Raw genomic sequence first — 19,122 nt, 5'->3', positions numbered from 1 at the left:
TATGATAAAAACTCTCCAGAAAGTAGGTATAGAGGGAACTTTCCTCAACATAATAAAGGCCATATATGACAAAGCCACAGCCAATATTGTTCTCAATGGTGAAAAACTGAAACCATTTCCACTAAGATCAGGAACAAGACAAGGTTGCCCACTCTCACCACTATTATTCAACATAGTTTTGGTAGTTTTAGCCACAGCAATTAGAGAAGAAAAAGAAATAAAAGGAATACAAATTGGAAAAGAAGAGTAAAACTGTCACTGTTTGCAGATGACATGGTAACTATACATACAGAATCCTAAAGATGCTACCAGAAAACTACCAGAGCTAATCAATGAATTTGGTAAAGTAGCAGGTTACAAAATTAATGCACAGAAATCTCTTGTATTCCTATACACTAATGATGAAAGATCTGAAAGAGAAATTAAGGAAACACTCCCATTTACCATTGCAACAAAAAGAATAAAATACCTAGGAATAAACCTACATAAGGAGACAAAAGACCTGTATGCAGAAAACTACAGGACACTGATGAAAGAAAGTAAAGATGATATAAACAGATGGAGAGATATACCATGTTCTTAGAGTGGAAGAATCAGCATTGTGAAAATGACTATACTACCCAAAGCAATCTACAGATTCAGTGCCATCTCTATCAAACTACCAATGGCATTTTTCACAGAACTAGAACAAAAAATTTCACAATTTATATGGAAACACAAAAGACCCCAAATAGCCAAAGCAATCTTGAGAAAGAAAAATGGAGCTGGAAGTTCAGGCTCCCGGACTTCACACTATACTACAAAATGACAGTAATCAAGACAGTATGGCACTGGCACAAAAACAGAAATATAGATCAATGGAACAGGATAGAAAGCCCAGAGATAAACCCATGCACATATGGTCACCTTATCTTTAATAAAGCAGGGAAGAATGTACAATGGAGAAAAGACGTCCTCTTCAATACGTGGTGCTGGGAAAACTGGACAGCTACATGTAAAAGAATGAAATTAGAACACTCCCTAACACCATACACAAAAATAAACTCAAAATGGATTAGACCTAAATGTAAGGCCAGACACTATAAAATTCTTAGAGGAAAACATAGGCAGAACACTCTATGACATAAATCACAGCAAGATCCTTTTTGACCCACCTCCTGGAGAAATGGAAATAAAAACAAAAATAAACAAATGGGACCTAATGAAACTTCAAAACTTTTGCACAGCAAAGGAAAACATAAATGAGATGAAAAGACAACCCTCAGAATGGGAGAAAATATTTGCAAATGAAGCAACTGACAAAGGATTAATCTCCAAAGTATACACGCAGCTCATGCAGGTCAATATCAGAAAAACAAAAAACCCAATCCAAAACTGGGCAGAAGACCTAAATAGACATTTCTCCAAAGAAGATATACAGATTGCCAACCAACACATGAAAGAATGCTCAACATCACTAATCATTAGAGAAATGCAAGTCAAAACTACAATGAGGTATCACCTCACACCGGTCAGAATGGCCATCATCAAAAAATCTACAAACAATAAACACTGGAGAGGGTGTGGAGAAAAGGGAACCCTCTTGCACTGTTGGTGGGAATGTAAATTGATACAGCCACTATGGACAACAGTAAGGAGGTTCCTTAAAAAACTAAAAATAGGGCTTCCCTGGTGGCGCAGTTGTTGAGAGTCCGCCTACCAATGCAGGGGACACGGGTTCGTGCCCCAGTCCGGGAAGATCCCACATGCTGCAGAGCGGCTGGGCCCATGAGCCATGGCCGCTGAGCCTGCGCGTCCGGAGCCTGTGCTCTGCAACGAGAGAGGCCACAACAGTGAGAGGCCCGCGTACCGCAAAAAAAAAAAAAAAAAAAAAAAAAACTAAAAATAGAACTACCATACGACCCAGCAATCCCACTACTGGGCATATACCCTGAGAAAACCATAATTCAAAAAGAGTCATGTACCATAATGCTCATTGCAGCTCTATTTACGATAGCCAGGACATGGAAGCAATTTAAATGTCCATCGACAGATGAATGGGTAAAGAAGGTGTGGCACATATATACAATGGAATATTACTCAGCCATAAAAAGAAATGAAACTGAGTTATTTGTAACGATGTGGATGGATCTAGAGACTGTCATACAGAGTGAAGTAAGTCAGAAAGAGAAAAACAAATACCGTATGCTAACACATATATGTAGAATCTAACAAACAAACAAAAATGGTTCTGAAGAACCTAGGGGCAGGATCAGAATAAAGGCGCAGAAGTAGAGAATGGACTTGAGGACACGGGGAGGGGGAAGGGTAAGCTGGGACAAAGTGAGAGACGGGCATGGAAATATATACACTACCAAATATAAAATAGTGGGAAGTAGCCGCATAGCACAGGGAGATCAGCTCGGTGCTTTGTGAACACCTAGAGGGGTGGGATAGGGAAGGTGGGAGGGAAACGCAAGAAGGAGGAGATATGGGTATATATGTATATGTATAGCTGATTCACTTTGTTATAAAGCTGAAACTAACAGACCCTTGTAAAGCAATTATACTCCGATAAAGATGTTAATAAAAAAATTAAGAGAAATTCTCAATGAAAGCAAAATAAACAATTCCATTGTCATGCATAAAACATAAGTGAAAAGGAACTATTCACTCTTTGCTTTCCTCTTCTCTTCTTTGGGAAAAGAACCTGAACTAAGAGTCGAAGAGCCACCTATTTATTTCTAAACATTATCTTGGGAAATATTTATTCTATTATCTTGGCTATTTAATTTTTTCTTCTGTAATGAGAAATCACAATGGCTGCCTTGAAGCTTGTTGTTAAGAAGTAAATAAGTCAAGGCATATGAATGTGCTTTGCAAACCATCAAGTCCCAGATGCCCATGGATGTACAAGGAGGCAAACCACTGGTGTTTGAATCTGGCTGGGTTCCTGGCCCTATAACCCTGGCAGCCATGGAGACCTCTCCAAGTTTCGGGTTTCTCTCCTCTAGATGAGAATGCTCTGTGTGGTTTCTAAGGTCCTTCCTATTCTAGATTCTTCTCTCATTTCTAGACTCCATCACAGCTTCATATAAGCAGAATTTTTTTTTCAGAATTTGCTGGTCTTACCTGTTGGATTCATGAGACCATTGTAATATATATCGGATTTTAAGTCTTATGATTTTTTTTCCCACTGAGACAAAGATGAAAAAATGTTGAGTAGACACTTGCCTTAAAACTCCTCCTCCAAGTTTTTTGTCTTTGCTTTGATTTTTTTGCTTCATGAAGCTCATTTTTTGAAGGAGCATATCTTCTGAGCTATAGTAAAATGAGTAAGTCATGGTTCTAGATTCTGATAAAGGTACTTGTTATTTAAGAAGAAATGTGCAGAATTTGAAGTAAAATCGTACTATATTAGAAATTGTAATATGCCTAAAAATAATTTAACTAATTTCACCATGTAAAAGAAAATTTCAGAGGAGTATTCCTTTTTCAAACAAAACTTAATCGGATTCAATAAGCAGAAAAATGGGCACAAAATGGTGTCAGTACATGAGAAACTAGATGTGTTGGCCTACGGCCGGGTGTAGGAATCAGGCAGGCTTTGTCTTTAGACTCTACTATCTAGAAACATATTAGGAGAAGCTAGGTTGAACTGTGTACATATTTGAATTTAGACTTTAAAAAACTCTCAGCTGGAGTTTCACCAGAAAAGGAGGAAAATAAAAACGTTCCTCACGTATACCAATGCCACAGCAAGTGTTTCCCCACCTATTTTACTTGATAGCTTCCAATGACTGAAGAGATTTTATTATCAAGTAGTTGTTGGTCAGCAAGTGTGCCTCAAAATAATTTAAAAAATCTTTGTAGGAAAGCAGATTCTCCTTTTTTAGGTCCAGATGTTTTCTCAGGATGACATGGAGTCTGGCTAAATCCTCTATGTAGAGGTAAATCACGTTTTGTGCATGTTAATATCTCATCATCTTCGTTGTCTATGTAAAAATAAATGAAAGTTACAGATAATTTTTGATAAAATGAATTATGCAACATCATTTATATTTGGCTTCGGGCATAAGGGAATATGGAGAACTCGGGCAAGGGTTGTGCATGCATGTGCACACGTGCACACCCACAGAAACTCAAGCACTCTTCTCTGCCTCATTCTTATTCCTTTCTGAGATCAACCTATAATATCAATAACCCTCTATTGAAATAATATAAGATATCCCACCCCCAAAAAGTCTGCCAGGGAAAACTTCTAATCAAGTGCTCCTGAAATGTTTACAAATCCCTTAAATCCAGCAATGATGGCATAATAAAGGGTATGTTGGGAAGAAAGTGCCCATCCAAAGTAGAAAAACTACTGGTTAAAAATCACGATACATCAAACATGTATTTTCAAGGATAATTTCCATTTAACTCGTAGGTTTTTCCATAAAAATTGTAAAATATTTAAAGAGAGAAAACAGAACATTCAAATAATCTTTGTTTTAGTTTTTCCATCTTTACAATCAAGGAGTTGGACTAGATGCTAAGTTTTTTTCAGCTCTAATATTCTATGATTTTTGTCAACACAAGATGTTAAAACGTGTTCCCCTCTTTCAGTCAAATTGTTAGAACAAGTGGCATAAAATTGTGATGCCTGACAATATTACCCTTTTAATTTACAGATAACAAAGGCAAGTTCCAGAGAAGTAACATGACTACCCAATGGTGCCCATCCACTGGGGTATGAATCAATGTCACTGCTTCCAAATCTCCCTAATCATCAAATATTTTGCTGTGTTTCATTAAGGACTCAAGATTCCCTCCCCACCCTTGGAAATTCTGCTTTAGTAATTATGGGGTGAGGTCAGGATCTAATTTAAAAAACAATCTTCAATATTCTGACTTGTAATTCAAGTTAGGAACCACAGATCCACATCAGACTACCTGGAATGCAGTGAAGGAGAGGAGCAGCTATGTCACACAGCCCTTGGGCAGGCTCTCCAGTGTTACACAGCAGAATCTTCCTACCAGGTCCATCATTTTATGCCATAGGCTACCACCTCCCCAGTGTTTTCTCCCTTCTAGATGAAAAGCATATTATATGAGTGACATCATTTGATGTCCAGGTTACTTTTCTCTGATAGTCTTCCTATGGAAAAGGATATTCCTGAAAGAAACAAGAATTAAAAGACTGGATCTATAGCCTTTACTTATCATCTGCTCCAACCTCACATTCTAGAAGTTTAATTCTGCTCAACTCCTGGAAGCTCTCCTATTGGTAAGTATGAATCTGTCCATCACCATGCAACAGTCTTGAGCCTTTAAGGCAGTCTGGGATTTGAAAATTAATTACTTTACCTCAAGTCATGGTATAATGAAGTGAATCTCTCTAAATTGTTAGAATGTATCACAAGGAGAAGGTTCTTTGAATACTTTTGCCATAAGAATTCCTTAACCTTTTTGCTAGTAAAAGAAAAGCTTAAATAGAATTACTATCTAATAATGTAGCTGGTTTTATATAGAGACAATGGAGAGCAAAGTTGCTTCTAAGATCTTTCATGTAGAATTCCAAGCACCTCAACATTCATATTTCTGTCAGTTCTCAATATAGATATAATATGCTCACTGTTCATGAACTGTGGCCCAAAAAAGTTTCTGCCCCTTATGCTGCCCCATGGATGCCAAAGGTTAGTTTAAGGCTTTTTTAATGTAGTACACTATAAGAAATATAATTCAGCTCTCAATGAAATATCATTCCTGATTTTCTTTGTTAATAAAAAATTGAATTAGTCTCTTATCTACTAATTTTAGGGGAAAGGTTAGAAAAAGGAAAAAGTGAATAACTTACCTCTCAATATGTAGGACTCCAAATAAAGTAGCTGAACAAAAATTTACTATAATTTTACCAAAGAGTAGAATTCAGCATAATTGAATTTCTTTTTATATCCTATTTAAGGTATTTTGTTACTGAAGTTGCCAAAATGAATTCACGGTTTAGTCACGTCGTTTATAAAGCAGTCTTAGGATGCTGGCTCTGAGGATCAAGTACAGGGAAAGCCGCAATAGACTGCTGAATGATATATCAAAGCTTTTGTGAACATTTTATGTTTGCTTTAGAAGGCTAATCTGTTTAAACCTGTGACACTTTTATTTATTTAAAAGAGTAAACAAGGAGATCAATGGTATTAGTCTATCTTTATATGGGTTAAGGAACTATGAGTCGTCTGTAGAAATCTACTAACGTTAGATATATGTATAATTAGTTTTGTATGTAGTTGAGACCAAGGAAGTGGTTAATTAATATAGGTACCTCAAGAGCCTTAAGTGGATACCTATTAAAAGGTATAAAAAATATAAATAATACTGTATATTTTTAAAAATTTTAAATAAACACAAAGAATATATAGGTATACATGTTATAATTTCAAAGTCAACACTAGCACATAAGTTTTTCTTATCTAAATACATACTGATACTTCCTATATCAACACATGCACCTACAAAACACACGGCCATGCAAATAACCTTGCTTTCTGCCACTTGCAAGAAAGTTGGAATATACAATATAGTACATTGTTTCAACTTAAATCATATTGGCAAATTAATGAGGATGGCATTAAAAAATTCCGATCTAAAAAATCAAAATACAGGAGGATAATTGTTCCATAGATTAAAAACACTGAAGACTGATGGGAAGTTAAGATTTCAATTGTCCCAGTAATCTTGAAAGATACAGAAGAGACAGAATTGGTTGTAAACACTCAGAATACTCTGTTTGGCAACTGGGACTTTTGTAATCCAGCAATCCAGGCCAGAGACTCAGACCATCGATGCTTCTGATCGCAGAGAAATGGGAAAGTTGTGGACAGTTCTCCGCAAGGCAGGGGGTGCCGATGGAGATCTGGATGCCCACCTGGACGGGAGACGGCGATTTGCTGGTCTAGCAGGTCGGGAAAATCCTTTTCCATGTGAGCATTTCACTGCCACGGATTCCTTAAGACACAAATGAAGACATTCATCTCACTATTCAGGCACCAACAATGAGCTTAATATATTATGGATCCCAACTACAGGATTAATGTATTGTATTGCCGTGTTTATAAGCAAGAAAAAGCATTGAAAATTAAAGAAGCTATTCCTGGTCTTGAATGTTTTAATCAAAACAATTCACTTTTAATATGAATATGGCATTTGATAATCTTGTAGATCTCCACACTGACAAGTTTTAACACAACTGATTTCTTTTTAGAACTAACTATGAGTTAATGTTATGTTAGAACTCAAAAGTTCATGTTAGATAAAATTGATATGATAGAACTAAAGTTTTCCTTAGTGGAGTATTAGGATATTTTACTGGGTTTTTTTTAAAGATAATAATTTAAAGAAGAATTAATTTATGTCCAGTTATTTTATGTCAAGTTGATACTTTTAGAGATCATAAGCAAAAGACACACAAACCACCAAATGAGTTGTCTGATGCTATCTTTTTTTTCCACTAAGAACCACTGTTATTATCTCTAAAAACTTTCAAAATTATCATCAAAATACTTTAAAATATAACTTCATTCTATTTGCTAAGAAAGAGTTGCGATCTATCTTGGGTATCTTCCGAAGACTGAAAACTTTTCCCTTCTCTTCCCTTCGCTTTCTTTCATTTCTTCCTACTTCTCTTTCTTTTTATTTTAATGGAAGAAAAGCATTCTAGGACTCTTGCCATTAAGAAACAGTTAAAAAGCTTTCATGACACATTTTGTACTTTGATTCTTATTGACCTTCTTAACAAAGCCTGTGCTCTTTCACCTGAGACGGGCAGTAAGGACAACCTTTATTTCTATGAAAGTAACCTGCATTTGCTTTTTCTCTCCTTGGAGTCTTATTTTTGTAAACCTGTTCCTGCGGGGGAGGGATGGAGAACTACTCTTAACGATCGACAGCAGAGGACCCTTCCCAAACCTCCTATCAGTACAAAAATAGGAGATATTTAGTAATATTTGTTCATGAGAATTTTGGCTGATTATTGTATATGTGCTTTCATTTCCCATCTGAAGCCACAGGACCTTACAGGTATTTATGGGCTCAACTAAAAAAAACAGAAATAGAAAAGCAGGATTAATTATTTGTACTTTGGGCAAACAGGCAAAGTTTCTGATAAACTATATGTAAACTGATACTTTTGTAGGGCTTGAAAGCCTCATAAAAATAATTTCTTACACAAGAAGGAGGCAACCTGCCTCGTTTAAAACAATGGTGCGTATACATCGCACTATGTAAAACCAGGATTTTCAAAGCATTGGCTAATTATAACAGTATGTCACCTTGTAACTTTTTATAAATTATGCATAAAATGTGCTGATGGATAGCTCGTCATTGTAAATACAAATCTCTTCAACCTCTTTTTCTCCTCTAAAATTATACTCTTTTGCAAGCAAACTGGAATAAAGAAAGGATAACAGTTTATTTAAATACCCATTTTTGGGGGGGGGGCAGGCAATTTCCACACAAAGAATTTATACAAATAATAATGACCTTAAATTTTTTTATGCTATACTATCATTTTTCTTTTCATATACTGCCTTTTAGCTCCACAATAAGAGAACTGCATAAGGCACTATTTTAAATGATTTTTTTTCACCCAAACTCATATTCATGTGACTAATCCCCTGAGGAAGAACATGAATCAAATTCTGGGAATGACTGAACCAACCATAGCTAATAACCAAAAAGTGCAAGTTATTTATAAATACCTCCCATGTACTTTTAAAAATTAGACACTTTAACAGGATAAGAGTCTATAAATGAACAGATGCACATTCAGAATGTTTTTTCAAGAAAGAAACACAGCAAACATTTGATCTTTTTGAGGTTCTTAAGAATTTAATTTATTAGATTGTGTTGTGCCATTTCAGAATTTAAATAAAAGTTATAATGTGCTAAACCCAGACTTAAGAACTATGCTTTTAAAAGTTCATGTTGAGTTACAACTCTAAGGTTTATATTTATTCACAAATGAAGGGTCAAGGAACTAAGAAGATGTCAAAACACGTGCTTACGTTCTATTTATATGAATGGGCAACTGACTGAACTCTGAGCCATTGCTAAATATGGATGCAGTTCTGCCAAAATATGTTAAATTTCTTTCTCACCTCAGTTACCTTTTTCCGATCTGCTCCTTGCCTCACTTGCTGTGCTCCACACATAGCTGGCTTTTGCTGAAGCTCTTGTTCTATTTGGAGCTTTTTTAAATGCTGACTTAATGTGACTCCACCACTGACATCAGAATTACATTTGGTCCAATTAGCCTGGAAGCATTTAGAATTTTGCAATGCGGACCCCGCTGATGTCTCATAGGTTTTCAGCAGCTTTTCCACCACACCATAATTTGACCTGGGATCAGCTGACCTTGGTCGGCCAGACAAGTTACTTGGTCTCCAGTCATGCTCGTGGAGCATATTCCGGTAACTGCTAGGGCTTATGTGTTCCTGCATTTGTCTGAATAGGCCTGTTGTGGGTTTTTTGGTGGAATTATCATGCACATTTTCCCTGGGCACAGGCATGGGGGCACTGGTTTTCAGAATGTCGGAAACACTGTCACTTTCTGAGATGTTATCCGTGCAAGAAATTAAAGTATCACAGGGCTGAAGATCTTCAGATGGTTCTGAGTAGCTTTGACTTTGCTGTACTGCATGACAATTTCTATTTGTTCTAAATACGATTCTGTTAAATTCATCAGTCTTTGCTGCCAGCTTTTCATTCCTAGTAGTCCTTTCAAAGCCACAACTGAAACTTCTCAGCGGGCTGCTGCTCTGTGTCACCAAGGAGCTACAGACATTGCTTATGTGAAGATCAGGATGACATTTAGCAGGGTGATCTGGAATCACCTTTTCATATTTTGGCTTATTGGGAATAGAGCAGGCTTTCTGAAACCATGGTGTAGAGGGGCTATTTTTTGCACCAATCCCAGTGTCGCATGACCACACGGTAAGTCCAACATTTTCATTACATGAAGGCTTTTTATCTATTTTGGTTTCTGGTGCCAAAGAAGAAACTGTGATACCATCTTTCAAAGTCTTCCTTTCATTTAGACACAGCGTAGGCATCTCATCGTGCCTCCACAGGAAATGAGGGTTGCAGTTCTTTTTGCCTTGACCTTCTTGGGCCACCCAGCCATTGTGGTCTGAACTTTCCTTCAAACTTTCATGGGCTTGTGCAGAACATGAGCTGGGAAAATTTCGAGATGTACTTCTTGGAGGAGGAACTGGTGGGGTTTCATTTCTTTGCAGATCAGTTTTATCAATTCCACCTTTTTTCTTAGAATTGTTTTGGAAAACATCAGTACAGCTCAGATTCTTTCTATTTTTCTTTTTCTCTTTTTCTAAACTGGTTGGAGTAATGCACTGGTTGTTGTTGATTGTGTGATCTCCATAAGGCATATTAGTTACAACTGGTGTTTCCTGGAGAAAAGAATCTGACTTCATCCTAGACAATTATAAAACAGGGTATATTAGTGATGACTTTATTTATGCTAAGCTTTTTTTTTTTTTTTTTTTGCAGTACGCGGGCCTCTCACTGTTGTGGCCTCTCCCTTTGCGGAGCACAGGCTCCGGACGCGCAGGCTCAGCGGCCATGGCTCACGGGCCCAGCCGCTCCGCGGCATGTGGGATCTTCCCGGACCGGGGCACGAACCCGCGTCCCCTGCATCGGCAGGCGGACTCTCAACCACTGCGCCACCAGGGAAGCCCTACGATAAACTCTTAAAAGACACTGGAGCTAAAGCAATGGATTCTGTTATAGGAAAAGGAGTCACAACTTCCTTAAACATTATTTTTATATAAATCCCATAGTACAAAACTTCAAGTCCCTTTACTGCAGCATAAAGCCCACCTCTCAGTGTTGTATTCAACACTATATACATAGTCTGACCCAAGCTACCTTTTTAACTGTATCTCTCATTTTTTTCTATTACCTAAACTTCACCTACACTCAGACTCGACTGTGTGTAGTCTCTTGGGTGTCTGCTATTGGCGTTCCCACTTCTATAGGTTTTCTCTTGCCATTACCTTATATCCACTTTGCCTACTGAATTCCTATTTATAACGTCTTCTGAGCTCAAACTCCTCCCCTTGAATTTGAAATAACATTCTAAGTAGTGTGACAGAAATCTGAATCAAAGCGCAAACAAACATGAGCAATACCAAATGGAAGGTGTTATTTGGGCATAAAAGAAAAGTGATCATCTTTTTTTAAATTTTATGAGTAAAGGACATATAAGCAAAAGAGAGCTGCAGTGCAAATAGTGTGGCTATTCAAGGAACAGTGAGTACTCTGGTGTGGATGGAATATAAAAAAGTGGGAAAGATGACGGCAAATAAAAGAGAAATATTAGGTCAAACTGTAATGACTTTGAATTACATACTAAGGATTTTGAGCTTTTCTCGAAAGGCAATAAGTGGCAGTGAGAACTTTATACCAGGTGTGGTTTGTAAAAACAAATTGGCAAGTAAGAATTATTGAAACAAAAACCTAAATATTGCAAGAATGTGGGTTCACAAATTAACATTAATTAATCATATTGATACATATAAATCACATTTATATCTCTTCAACTTATATTACGAGATAGCTTACAATAAAGTGCAGACAAATACCCATTAGCAGAGAGTAGTAGGCAAAAGCTCAGTGGAAAAGTGGAAGGCAAAATTATGTAAAAATCATGGTTGGGTAAGAAAATCTGTTGTAAGTCAGTACAAAAATTCTCTCTGAGCTTCCAAAAAGCTAAAGAAAAATAAGGGTCCACATTCCTATAGCTTCTAAGAGAAGTATACTGCCCCACTAGGAGATCAATGGTGATCTTAGAACAATCCATCTTTACTTAACTTGTAGAGAATTCCAATTTATTTTTCAATTTGGCTAAAACCTACCCTTACAGTTATAAGGGTGCTTCTGAACTGAAAGAGCATGTTTTACAGCACTGTATAAATATGTATGTGTGTACATATTTATAATATGTTATTCTGAAAATTATGAATGCTTCCATTATATATATAATAAATGTAGAAAAATAAGTGGCTCAAAATGTTTCAGTAGAACATCATTATATAATTAAAACACCATTGTTAAATTTGACATAGTTTAAAGATGTATTTAACTAGATTAACCCAGGATACTCTTCCACTGGCCAAATACTCAAAATAAAAAAGAACTCCATTGGAGTATACTTGTTAATTTATTATGGTTAGTATAACTTCACTAAACACCAAAAAAGTAAAGTATGCCTAAGAGTCAAACTACAAAGAGAACTAGAAGATTTGCTTTAAGAATTAGTGAACAGAGAAACATACAATTTAAGTTTTTATCTCCTAAGATAACATATTTTAACAGCATTATTAATTCTCACTAACAAAGTGTTAGATGCTAAAGGAAGTTTGGATTCATTAACTAAAAACAACATTCTTTTTGATTTTCCAACATAAAAATCATCATAGATGTACCAGCCTACCTTCTGTGGTTAGAACGCTTTCGAATTTCCTCTTGAAAGCTGCATAATTCTTCACTAACTTTGGCAAGTTCTTCAAGAGCCTTTATACATATAAGCAATAGCATGTTAGCCCTTTGAAATGTAAATATGTCTTTAGAAACAGTTCTAGGCCAATCCTGGCTTACTTACTGTGTTGAGGGCACCAGAGCACCTCTTGTTCTCTTCCTCAGAAGTCCTCAGGTCAGGCGGGGTCTCACATTCCTTTTGGTTGTCTGTGGCCAAAGAATCCATTAACCCTACTTTTGATTTTTTGATTGTTTTTTGTTCCTTACACATTTGATTTCTTTCACTGAGTAAGCTCTGCTCTGTTTTACCTTTCTTCCCCAGACCATCCCTGTGATTCATCCCTGTAAATTCACATTGTCTTGAATTGGGATAATTTGGAGAAGATTCCATCATTTTGTCTTGAATGGCCTTTTCACGATCAAGATCAATAATCGCACGTTCACTCATGTTGATTTTCCTCCGAAGCTTTACTTCATGGCAGAGCTGTAAAGAAAGCAAAGATAAAAATTTCCCCCTAATCCACTCTCTCAATATTTTTGATACTAAGCATATTGTTCTGAGTTCTCTTTGCCATATTACTATATACTACCCCATGGTATTAATGCTTATGCTTCCAAATAACATTTCTAAAGTCTGGATTAGCTGGAACAACTTTGAGGAACCATAAAGACTACTTTCAGTAGGTCAAAGCATGGATGGCAATTTCTATTCTTCTGAGTAGAAATCAACCCATTCAAAAATGAAACAAACCTGTGTTTATATATAGATATCATGATGATACAGAAGCACTGTTAACAAAATTGGAATGACTCGAATCAATTACTGGCAATGCTCTCTAACTGCTTTCAGAGAGAAGCAAGAGTTTAACTAACATTAAGGTCATATTTTAAAAATATATGATCCTATATGCCAACATTTAACTATCTAAATAGGTGACAATCTCATATAGTAACTCAGCTAATTCTGTCCCTAAGTAGACATTTTGCAATCAAAATATGTTACTTTTGGAAGTTACATTGTTGAGGGACAGGTAATTCTGAGACTTTTTTTTTTTTCCGAAGGCTACATACATTCAAAAAATGTTTCCTGTCGTAATTAAAACAAATGTGACCCTGTCCTAGGTAATACAATAGAACTCTAAGGCGTTGATCATCTATTAGTCTATGCTAAAGTGGGCCCCAAATTAGTTCTTGAGAGTTCAGTTTAACATGCAGGCTATTACTGGCTTTCTCTTCAGGCTTGTGTTCTGGGAAAGCTTGTCAAATTCCAAAGACATTCAGAGAACTATTAAAGCAAATGACTCTACGTTTTACAATCACAACGTATATCTGCACTACATCTAATATTCAAAGAATAACAGAGAACTTCTGCTCCCAGATCCTTGTCCTGGCCGTGAGCCCCAGCCGAGCCCTAGCCACCCCCCGCCTCTTCAGGATACCCTCCAGCATTAGCAGCCGAGTGGCTTACAGGGTCTTGGTGCTCCGGCCAGGAGTCAGGCCTGAGCCCCTGAGGTGGGAGAGCCGAGTTCAGGACATTGGTCCACCAGAGACCTCCCGGCTCCATGAAATATCGAACAGCGAAAGCTCTCCCAGAGATCTCCATCGCAACACTAAGACCCAGCTCCACTCAACAACCAGCAAGATACTGTACTGGACACTCCATTCCAAACAACTAGCAAGACAGGAACACAACCCCACCCATTAGCAGAGAGGATGCCTAAAATCATACTAAGTTCACAGACACCCTAAAACACACCACCGGATGCGGTCCTGCCCACCAGAAAACCAAGATCCAGCATCATCCACCAAAACACAGGCACCAGTCGCCTCCACCAGGAAGCCTACGCAACCCACTGAACCAAACTTACCCAGTGGGGGGAGACACCAAAAACAATGCGAACTACGAACCTGCAGCCTGCGAAAAGGAGACTCTAAACACAATAAATTAAGCAAAATGAGAAGACAGAGAAATACACAGCAGATGAAGGAGCAAGGTAAAAACCCACCACATCAAACAAATGAAGAGGAAATAGGCAGTGTACCTGAAAAAGAATTCAGAGTAATAATAGTAAAGATGATCCAAAATCTTGGAAATAGAATGGAGAAAATACAAGAAACGTTTAACAAGGACCTAGAAGAACTAAAGACCAAACAAACAATGATGAACAACATAATAAATGAAATTAAAAATTCTCTGTAAGGAACCAATAGCAGAATAACTGAGGCAGAAGAACGGATAAGTGACCGGGAAGGTAAAATAGTGGAGATAACTACCACAGAGCAGAAAAAAGAAAAAAGAATGAAAAGAATTGAGGACAGTCTCAGAGACCTCTGAGACAACATTAAACACACCAACATGAGAATTGTAGGGGTCCCAGAAGGAGAAGAGAAAAAGAAAGGGACTGAGAAAATATTTGAAGAGATTGTTTCCTATATTCCTTCCCTAATATAGGAAAGGAAAGAGTCAGTCAAGTCCAGGAAGGGCAGAGAGTCCTATACAGGATAAATCCAAGGAGAAACATGCCAAGACACATATTAATCAAACTATCAAAAATTAAATACAAAGAAAAAATATTAAAAGCCGCAAGGGAAAAACAACAAATAAAATACAAGGGAACCCCTATAAGTTTAACAGGTAATCTTTCAGCAGAAACTCTGCAAGCCAGAAGGGACTGGAAGGGCATATTTAAAGTGATGAAAGGGAAAAACCTACAACCAAGATTACCCAGCAAGGATGTCATTCAGGTTCCACGGAGAAATTAAAACTTCTACAGACAAGCAAAAGCTAAGAGAATTCAGCACCACCAAACCCGCTTTACAACAAATACTAAAGGAACTTCTTTAGGCAGGAAACACAAGAGAAGGAAAAGACTTACAATAACAAACCCCAAACAATTAAGAAAATGGTAATAGGAACATACATATCGATAACTACCTTAAATGTAAATGGATTAAATGCTCCAACCAAAAGACATAGACTGGCTGAATGGATACGAAAACAAGACCCGCATATATGCTGTTTACAAGAGACCCACTTTAGACCTAGGGACACATACAGACTGAAAGTGAGGGGATGGAAAAAGATATTCCATGTAAATGGAAATCAAAAGATAGCTAGAATGGCAATTCTCATATCAGACAAAATAGCCTTTAAAATAAAGACTATTACAAGAGACAAAGAAGGACACTACAAAATGATCAAGGGATCAACCAAAGAATAAGATATAGCAATTGTAAATATTTATGCATCCAAAATAGGAGCACCTCAGTACATAAGGCAATGCTAACAGCCATAAAAGGGGAAATTGACAGTAACACAATCATAAAAGGGGACTTTAACACCCTACTTTCACCAATGGACAGATTATCCAAAATGAAAGTAAATAAGGAAATACAAGCTTTAAATGATACATTAAAAAAGATGGGCTTAATTGATATTTATAGGACATTCCATCCAAAAACAACAGAATACACTTTCTTCTTAAGTGCTCGAGGAACATTGTCCAGGATAGATCATATCTTGGGTCACAAATCAAGCCTTCGTAAATTTAAGAAAATTGAAATCATATCAAGTATCTTTTCTGACAACGCTATGAGCCTAGATATCAATTATAGGAAAAAATTTGCAAAAAATACAAACACAGGAAGGCTAAACAATACACTACTAAATAACCAAGAGATCACTGAAGAAATCAAAGAGGAAATCAAAAAATACCTAGAAACAAATGACAATGAAAACATGACGAAGTTTACAGCAATACAATCCTACCTCAAGAAACAAGAGAAATCTCAAATAAACAACCTAAACTTACACCTAAAGCAATTAGAGAAAGAAGAACAAAATAACCCCAAAGTTAGCAGAAGGAAAGAAATCATAAAGATCAGATCAGAAATAGATGAAAAAGAAATGAAGGAAATTATAGAAAAGCTGGTTCTTTGAGAAGATAAACAAAATTGATAAACCATTAGCCAGGCTCATCAAGAAAAAAAGGGGAAGACTCAAATCACTAGAATTAGAAATGAAAAAGGAGAAGTAACAACTGACACTGCAGACATACGAAGGATCATGAGAGATTACTACAAGCAACTATATGGCAATAAAATGGACAACCTGGAAGAAATGGACAAATTCTTAGAAAAGCACAACCTTCTGAGACTGAACCAGGAAGAAATAGAAAATATAAACAGACCAATCACAAGCACTGAAATTGAAACTGTGATTAAAAATCTTCCAACAAACAAAAGCTCAGGATCAGATGGCTTCACAGGTGAATTCTATCAAACATCTAGAGAAGAGCTAGCACCTATCCTTCTGAAACTCTTCCAAAGTATGGCAGAGGGAGGAACACTCCCAAACTCATTCTACGAGGCCACCATCACCCTGATACCAAAATCAGACAAAGATATCACAAAGAAAGAAAACTACAGGTCAATATCACTGATGAACACAGATGCAAAAATCCTCAACAAAATACTAGCAAACAGAATCCAACAGCACATTAAAAGGAACATATGGGGCTTCCCTGGTGGCACAGTGGTTGAGAGTCTGCCTGCCAATGCAGGAGACACGGGTTCATGCCCCAGTCCAGGAAGATCCCATATGCCGTGGACGGGCTGGGCCTGTGAGCCATGGCCATTGAGCCTGCGCATCCGGAGCCTGTGCTCCGCAATGGGAGAGGCCACAACAGTGAGAGGTCCGCGTACCACGAAAAAAAAAAAGGGAACATACACCATGATCAAGTGGGGTTTATCCCAGGAATGCAAGGATTCTTCAATATATGCAAATCAATCAACGTGATCAACCATATTAACAAATTGAAGAATAAAAATCATATGATCATCTCAATAGATGTAGAAAAAGCTTTTGACAAAATTCATCACCCATTTTGATAAAAACCCTCCAGAAAGTAGGCATAGAGGGAACTTACCTCAACATAATAAAGGCCATAGATGACAAATCCACAGCCAACATTGTTCTCAATGGTGAAAAACTGAAACCATTTCCACTAAGATCAGGAACAAAACAAGGTTGCCCACTCTCACCACTGTTATTCAACATAGTTTTGGAACTTTTAGCCACAGCAATCAGAGAAGAAAAAAAACAAAAGGAATCCAAATTGGAAAAGAAGAGTAAAACTGTCACTGTTTGCAGATGACATGATACTATACATAGGGAATCCTAAAGATGCTACCAGAAAACTACCAGAGCTAATCAATGAATTTGGTGGTGTAGCAGGATACAAACTTAATGCACAGAAATCTCTTGCATTCCTATACACTAATGATGAAAAATCTGAAAGAGAAATTAAGGAAACACTCCCATTTACCATTGCAACAAAAAGAATAAAATACCTAGAAATAAACCGACCTAAGGAGACAAAAGACCTGTATGCAGAAAACTATAAGACACTGATGAAAGAAATTAAAGATGATGTAAACAGATGGAGAGATATACCATGTACTTGCATTGGAACAATCAACATTGTGAAAATGACTATACTACCCAAAGCAATCTACAGATTCCATGCAAACTACTCTCAAACTGCCAATGGCATTTTTCACAGAACTAGAACAAAAAATTTCACAATTTGTATGGAAACACAAAAGACCCTGAATAGCCAAAGCAATCTTGAGAAAGAAAAACTGATGGTGGAGGAATCAGGCTCCGGGACTTCACACTATACTACAAAGCTACAGTAATCAAGACAGTATGGTACTGGCACAAAAACAGAAATATAGATCAACGGAACAGGATAGAAAGCCCAGAGATAAACCCACGCACATATGGTCACCTTATCTCTGATAAAGGAAGCAAGAATGTACAATGGAGAAAAGACAGCCTCTTCAATAAGTGGTGCTGGGAAAACTGGACAGCTACATGTATAAGAATGAAATTAGAACACTCCCTAACACCATACACAAAAATAAACTCAAAATGGATTAAAGACCTAAATGTAAGGCCAGACACTATAAAACTGTTAGAGGAAAACACAGGCAGAACACTCTATGACATAAATCAAAAGCAAGATCCTTTTTGACCCACCTCCTAGAAAAATGGAAATAAAAACAAAAATATACAAATGGGACCTAATGAAACTTAAAAGCTTTTGCACAGCAAAGGAAACCATAAAAGATACGAGAAGACAACCCTCAGAATGGGAGAAAATATTTACAAACAAAGCAACTAGCAAAGGATTAATCTCCAAAATTTACAAGCAGCTCATGCAGCTCAATATCAGAAAGACAAACAACCCAATCCACAAATGGGCAGAAGACCTAAATAGACATTTCTCCAAAGAAGATATACAGATTGCCAACAAACACATGAAAGGATGCTCAAAATCACTAACCATTAGAGAAATGCAAATCAAAACTACAATGAGGTTATCAACTCACACCAGTCAGAATGGCCATCATCAAAAAATCTACAAACAATAAATGCTGGAGAGGGTGTGGAGAAAAGGGAACCCTCTTGCACTGTTGGTGGGAATGTAAATTAATTCAGCCACTATGGAGAACAGTATGGAGTCTCCTTAAAAAACTAAAAATAGAAGTATCATATGACCCAGCAATCCCACTACTGGGCATATACCCTGAGAAAACCATAATTCA

The 19,122-nt window shown here is 37.0% G+C and overlaps 1 protein-coding gene across 2 annotated transcripts in view; it reads right to left on the bottom strand.

Moving 5' to 3' along the window:
• Positions 1-4,349: 4,349 nt before the first annotated feature.
• Positions 4,350-19,122, bottom strand: part of KIAA0408 (KIAA0408 ortholog) — a 35,619-nt gene continuing 20,846 nt past the window's right edge. For both annotated transcript variants that reach the window (XM_033407613.2, XM_049695652.1), the window contains exons 3-6: positions 12,635-12,994; positions 12,467-12,546; positions 9,114-10,446; positions 4,350-6,963 (exon numbers count right to left, since the gene is read on the bottom strand). In XM_033407613.2, coding sequence (XP_033263504.1) covers positions 6,790-6,963; positions 9,114-10,446; positions 12,467-12,546; positions 12,635-12,994 — 1,947 coding nt within the window. In that variant the 3' untranslated portion in view covers positions 4,350-6,789. The remainder of the gene's footprint in view (positions 6,964-9,113; positions 10,447-12,466; positions 12,547-12,634; positions 12,995-19,122) is intronic.

This window comes from Orcinus orca, chromosome 12 (assembly GCF_937001465.1).
Source record: "Orcinus orca chromosome 12, mOrcOrc1.1, whole genome shotgun sequence".
Classification (NCBI taxonomy): Eukaryota; Metazoa; Chordata; class Mammalia; order Artiodactyla; family Delphinidae; genus Orcinus; species Orcinus orca.
Note: the sequence above shows the minus strand (reverse complement) of the source record. Positions and strands in the feature narration are given on the sequence as shown.